This window comes from Meleagris gallopavo, chromosome 3 (assembly GCF_000146605.3).
Source record: "Meleagris gallopavo isolate NT-WF06-2002-E0010 breed Aviagen turkey brand Nicholas breeding stock chromosome 3, Turkey_5.1, whole genome shotgun sequence".
NCBI lineage: Eukaryota > Metazoa > Chordata > Aves > Galliformes > Phasianidae > Meleagris > Meleagris gallopavo.
In genome coordinates, this window is record NC_015013.2 from 10,447,861 (window position 1) to 10,452,332 (window position 4,472).

The window sequence follows — 4,472 nt, forward strand, 5'->3', positions numbered from 1 at the left end:
AGAAGGCTCCAGGGAGACCTCATTGTGGCTTTCCAGTACTTGAAGGGAACGTATAAACAAGAGGGGGAACAGCTGTTTACGAGGGTGGGCAGTGACAGGACAAGGGGGAATGGTTTTAAACTGAGACAGGGGAGGTTTAGGTTAGATATTAGGAGGAAGTTTTTCGTTCAGAGGGTGGTGAAGCTGGAACAGATTGCCCAAGGAGGTTGTGGTTGGCAACCCTGCGTGTATCAGGGAGGCTGAAACTAGATGATCATTGTGGTCCTTTTCAACCCAGGCCATTCTAGGATGATTCTGGGACAATTTCCAGTATTTAATGGATTGCCATAAATTTTTTTTAATATTCATTGATACACCACTTATCTTAGAACCTGGATAACAGGCTTTTGTTCTGAAGAATTATGCTAACAGTCCTTAATTTACAAAAATAATAAAACTTTAAAGGTACCTTAATTTTTAGCTTTTCCTCTGACAGCAGAAAATGAGTTAAAACCATGTGAAATGTATCTTACAGAATTCTGGATTTGGCTGTTTTGTTTTCTACTTTCACCTCTATTTCCATATCTAAAGGCTAGATAGATACTGGTAGTATCTGTCCTTCTCTTTATGCAGAAGAACTCTAATACACAGGTATTTTTAGACTTCCCATGCACATGCAGGGTAAAGGCGTGGGAGTTTATGTCTGCATCCCCAATGCTACTGAAAGCAAATATAATTAAAGCTGGTATAGTTACACTCCTTCTAGAAACTCTTCTGTTTGCATTGTGTGATGCCCATTTTCATTATTCCTTGTGAGCTTTGTGGCAGAAGAGTAAGGCTTTTTATTTTTTCTCCCCATAATTAAGAAAAAAAAAAATCATCAAATTGAGTGTCTGCTTCTTTGCTATTGAAATAATTGCTTTAATAGCAAATAATTATTTTAACAGCAGAATAGCAGCCTTTCTTAACTTGGGGGAATTATCTAATTTAATGAGGAAGAATAGAAAATACCCATCTAACAAAATGTTGTAAAAATGCCATGGAACTGATCTCTAAACAATTAACCTAAGAGTTATGTCCTGAGTAAAAAATAGAGCGTGCCACAGAGTGCTTTTTAATATATTTCACTGAGAATACATTATGTAAATAAGCAAAGATATCTTGAATGCTGTGCACGAAGTACAGAAACGGGTTTTACTTTTAGAGAACCTGTCTGTGAAGCCCTTCAGATGTTTTTTCACTATACTTACAGAATGGGGGAGGACTATTTTCATAAGACTATTTTTGAATAATATCAAAGAAATGTGAGGATGGAGAGTTAGAAGTATAAAATCTTGAGGAGAAGAAATGTATCTCCTGCCAAATCTCAAGTTTATTTTCAGTTCTCTTATAACCAAGTGCTTACCCACTATGGATGTTGGAAATAGGGTATTCTAATTATAATACTCATTGTAATACTTAGTGTACCGCAATCACTGAACTTAGTGTTTTTAGTCTCTGCTCATACTTTACTACAAATGAGGATAAGTATTAGTTTTAGATGATTTTTTTGGCTGTGTATTGCTCTTTTCATACTCTGTGTTGATTTGTAAATGCTTCTACAGCTTCATAGCAAGCACCGGCTTCACACTGTCATTAATTACAACAAACTGCATGTGATGAGAAGCATCTCCCTCTAAATGGTAGTGCATGTTTATTTTGTCCTGAATGTAGCATACTTGAAGAACCTCAGGCAGCTTATTAAGTATCTTAATTAAAAAAGCATTCAGTGTTACATTTTAATACTTCCACTTTTTGTTTGTAATGCCTCTGTCTGTAACAACAAGTTGTTCATCTTACCAGTATTGTTCTTTTCCTAATAAAGCTCTGTTAAGTTTCTAGCTCAGCTAGGGACTGCAGGCACTAAGGTGAATCAGTGCATCTTGATATCTGACTGAAGTGAGGTGAATCCCATACTATCTGGCTGTGTAGGGAGACAAGGTAGGGTAGTTCACATGAAGATCATGTTTTGTTCCCAATAGTTTTATAGCTTTGAAGCTTACTCAGTATAGTAAGTTAACATGAAAAGCAGATTGTTGTCTAAATTGATACAGTAACTTGGTTCCAGAGGAATGAGATCTGGAATTAGTAATCAAGGCAAGGTAATACAGGTGATACAGTATGGAAGTAGTTAGTTCTGCTGCTTGGTTGAAATAAACTGAAGTAATAAGTCTTAAAAGAGGATCTTAAGGATATTGCTTGTTATAATTTAGAAGACTGAGTAGTATAGATTACATGTAATCATAAATGACTTTGCTTGGTCAGTACTATGATAAAAGTAGACTGGAAGCTCTTCATAATTGTTACCCAGTATTGCAGTGGCAAGGAGCTGTTGGAGTAGCTGTATAATCCCAGCTCTTCTTGTGGCTGTTTAACTCTGAGTTACACTGAACACACGACAGATACTGACTTGAAAATTTGGGAATGATAGAACTTAACATAGGAGTAAGGGATAAAGATTTTAATACTTTTATGAAATACAGACAACTTTCAGTTTATTTTAGCATAATAATCTGAACTGTGTCATTGCCTTCCTAATAAAGCTAGATAGCACATTTGAACAGTGAATCACAGTACCATAGAATGGCCTGGGTTGAAAAGGATCACAGTGATCATCTAGTTTCAACCCCCTGCTGTGTGGGGTTGAACCACCAGACCAGGCTGCCCAGAGCCACATCCAGCCTGGCCTTGAATGCCTCCAGGGATGGGGCATCCACAGCCTCCTTGGGCAACCTGTTCCAGCTTCACCATCCTCTGAATGAAAAACTTCCTACTAACATCTAACCTAATCCTCCCCTATCTCAGTTCCCCCTTGTCCTGTCACCATTCCCCCTTGTCCTGTCACTACCTGCCCTCATAAACAGCCGTTCCCCCTCCTGTTTATACGTTCCCTTCAAGTACTGGAAAGCCACAATGAGGTCTCCCTGGAGCCTTCTCTTCTCCAGGCTAAACAAGCCCAGTTCCCTCAACCTTTCCTCACAGGAGAGGTGCTCCAGCCCTCTGATCACCTTAGTGGCCCTCCTCTGGACCCGCTCCAAGAGCTCCACATCCTTCCTGTACTGTGAAGTCCTGTGCTGTGCTGTTTCTTGGTAACTATTGTAGAACAATTGCTCAAAGAGGAAAACAACATTCCTCTTTCCTATGCAGTATGAAATGGCCTGGAAAAAATGTATTCCTGAACTTTTAATACACTTTGCCCTTGGCCAGTGAGGTGAGACCACCTGCTGAATGAGAGGAGTGCACAAGACTTATGCAAGTTCAGGAACTCTCTCCTGCTCCTCCCTGTTATATGGATTTGTAGACTGGTTAAATTCAAGCAAGCTAACATCCTTTCCCTCACCTCCAAGTATGTCATACAAATGTATATTCCATTCTGCAGATGTGTTCATTTGAGGAAATAAACATATGTTTTGGGCTGAATTTTTATCTGTGAAATGAAGGTAGAACACTGCTGGACAGTAACAACTCTTTTGCAAGTTTAAATCAGCCGTAAAGCTTTGCACTTCCTTTTTTTCACCACGTTTCATAATATTAACAATGCAATTTATTGGTACTTTTATTTTTTTCCCACGCAGGTGGACCTCACTGTGCAAGAAAAGGAGACTTACCTTAATGTATCTCGCTGGTTCAACCACATTCAGCATTATCCAGGTGTCCGACAACATCTGACTAATGTCATCTTTATCAAGAACAGATTATATACTAATGCTCATTAAGGAGAATTTTAATGCTGTGTCAGAGTGGTATTTGGGAGTCTAGAGGTTACATTGTCCAAAACCACTGCCTTGCAAATACTGGTTTGTAAGCTTCTCTATGTGAACCAAAACTGGTGATGCCTCAAGTAATACAGTTCCATTGAATTGTTATTGTTTGTTCAAGAATTTGAACTAGCTACAGAATTTTATCGTGTATCTGATTAAATGCAACAGTGACAGAAAGATGGGAATTGAGTTTTAATTCACTATTTTTTAAAGATGAAATGTTCTTTTAGTTAAGCATTCAACTGTAATTAAGTGGTCTTTGTGGGAGAGAATTTCTTATTTTCTTTTGACTACACACTCATGTTACTATTTATTGAGTTTCTGCGTATGTCTCCCTCTTTTCATTTTATTTTCCATGAATGTTTACGCTAGTTTTGTAAAAGTTAAGAGCTATATTGTGTGCCAATGATGTGAAAAAGGGAACATGAAAATGTTACAAAGTATTTATGTGACTGAATAAATTATTTTAAAACTGTAGTCTTAATTTGGCTGTGGAAGTCCGTAGTTTATTAAAAAAAAAAATTAAAAGTTAGTTCACATGCTACTTCATTTTACGGACTTTGATGTAGACTCCAGAAGCATTTTTTTTTCACATTAGTCAACAATATTAGCATTTATGGAGATTCTGCATATGCTGTCATTTCATGTTATTTCCACAGAAGATAGATTGCACATTTCAGAGTCCTAAAAAAA

At 37.6% G+C, this 4,472-nt stretch overlaps 1 protein-coding gene across 1 annotated transcript in view; it reads left to right on the plus strand.

The window, feature by feature from the left end:
• The window catches only part of EEF1E1 (eukaryotic translation elongation factor 1 epsilon 1), a 16,916-nt gene extending 12,449 nt beyond the window's left edge, over positions 1–4,467 (plus strand). The window contains exon 4 of the mRNA XM_003204763.4: positions 3,594–4,467. Within this exon, the coding sequence (XP_003204811.1) occupies positions 3,594–3,734 (141 nt within the window). The 3' untranslated portion in view covers positions 3,735–4,467. The remainder of the gene's footprint in view (positions 1–3,593) is intronic.
• Positions 4,468–4,472: the final 5 nt, after the last annotated feature.